The sequence below is a fragment of the Octopus bimaculoides genome, chromosome 8 (assembly GCF_001194135.2).
Source record: "Octopus bimaculoides isolate UCB-OBI-ISO-001 chromosome 8, ASM119413v2, whole genome shotgun sequence".
NCBI lineage: Eukaryota > Metazoa > Mollusca > Cephalopoda > Octopoda > Octopodidae > Octopus > Octopus bimaculoides.
The window spans coordinates 58,034,215-58,036,119 of NC_068988.1; the positions used below are offsets into that span (position 1 = coordinate 58,034,215).

Consider the following 1,905-nt stretch of genomic DNA (forward strand, 5'->3'; position numbering starts at 1 on the left):
AGTGGGGGAACATCATAGCCATGTGTTGAGAGGAATTCTTTGGAGTTTGAATAATTCACCTTTGGAAACATGGGTGTTTTGCTCAACATCCTTAAACAAACCTTATTCAGGGACCTTTTGAGCGGGATGGGCTATTCGACCTGAAGAAAATTCTAACTGGGCCCCCACCTGCGAGGTCATGCACTGTTTATCTTGATATGAGATCACCATGTCGCGCACATATGGATGTGATGCATGTGCCTGGTGTACCCTCATCAGACGGGTAGTCATGATGGGTATATTGGGCTTTGTATATTTTACCCCAGTGTCACTTTGATGGCATGCACTGCTCGCTCACTTAATAATAATAATAATAATAATAATAATAATAATAATGATAATAATAATATTTTTTTGGTTTGTATTTCCATTTTCTTTGCCATAGTAATTTTCAGTGGCCATACACCATCACCACCACTGCCACTATTTGTAATACCACTTCAACATACCTACCACCACCACCACCACCATCATCATCATCATCTATGTGTGTCGTGTGTGTGTATGTTTGTGTAAACCCTTGTCTTGGCATATCACAAGAGGGTTGTTAATGAGTGAATTGTTCATTTCAAGTCTTCAATAAAGAATGTTCCCGGGAAATATTACCTTGCGTGGAAACAGACGAGGGTTAATGACAGCAAGGGCATCCCGGCCATAGAATATCTATCTGCTTCATCAAATTTCTTGTGACTCATGCAAGCCTGGACATCAAACAATAATGACGACGAGAATGATGACGCTTACGCACACAACACAATGACCTCTTCTCTTTTGTTCTTTCTCTCCAGATTCCTGGGACTGTGTTGCTACAGTATTTTTCATTGATACTGCTCACAATATCATATCATATGTGGAGACAATATGGAGAATCTTAAAACCTGGAGGTTTCTGGGTGAATTTAGGTAAGACACACCGTTTTCTTCAATTTGTTTGTTTTGTTGTTTTCCACCCTCAGTCGACCTTTCAGCATTTAGACTGGCCATATCTGGCCCAAATAAGACCCCCTTCAGTCATGAATGACCATGCAATTGCACCTAGGAAGTTCCATTCCAAGGTACGAGTCCAGACAAGGTTGTTTGTGGAAGACCAGCAGTCACCCAAACATACCAGCCTCCCTTCTTCACACCATTATATGTACATAGGGTAAAGGGTAAAGACCCCCTTTGGTCATGACTGACCATGGGATTGTACCTAGAAATTTTCCTTCTGAGGCACAAATCTGGGTAAGGTTATTTATGGAAGGCCAGCAGTCACCCATGCATACCAGCCTCCCCTCTCCACACCAGCGGTGTTATCCAAAAGAAAGGCAAAGGTTGATACAGCTTGGCCTGGGGTTATATTTTAAGACGCTTGCCCAAGGTGCCACACTGTGACATATAAACATGCGTTTCCATGCATGAATGTGTTATGAATGTTGGTAATCCACACGTGTTGCTGGTTTAAGAAAGTGGTGAAAATGTCATTCCTTCATTGGCTGGTTGCTTTATGCTTTTGAATAATAAAAGAAAAATCATTTCATTCCTCCAAAAAAAAAAAAAAACAGGTACAGGTTGGTGACTGGAAGAGCATCCGGCTTTAAAAATAAAGCTTTAGATAAACTCCCCATTCAAATCTCTGCTTGCATGAGAAAACGGATGTTAAACAAACGAACATATAATGTTACATGCACACACACACACACACACGTGTGTGTGTGTGTATTTGTATATGTACTTATATGTGCAAATGTGATGATACATGTATAAACACGATGCACAGCGTATATGTAAATTCATATTGGTGAGTATGATATTCATCACATATATGACTTACAGGCAATATCACATTTGCATGTATATACGACTGTGTGTGTGTGTGTATATATAT

At 40.2% G+C, this 1,905-nt stretch overlaps 1 protein-coding gene across 3 annotated transcripts in view; it reads left to right on the plus strand.

The window, feature by feature from the left end:
- Positions 1-1,905, plus strand: part of LOC106876185 (carnosine N-methyltransferase-like) — a 161,908-nt gene that overhangs the window by 87,067 nt on the left and 72,936 nt on the right. For all 3 annotated transcript variants that reach the window (XM_052970146.1, XM_052970144.1, XM_052970145.1), the window contains exon 6: positions 828-941. In XM_052970146.1, coding sequence (XP_052826106.1) covers positions 828-941 — 114 coding nt within the window. The remainder of the gene's footprint in view (positions 1-827; positions 942-1,905) is intronic.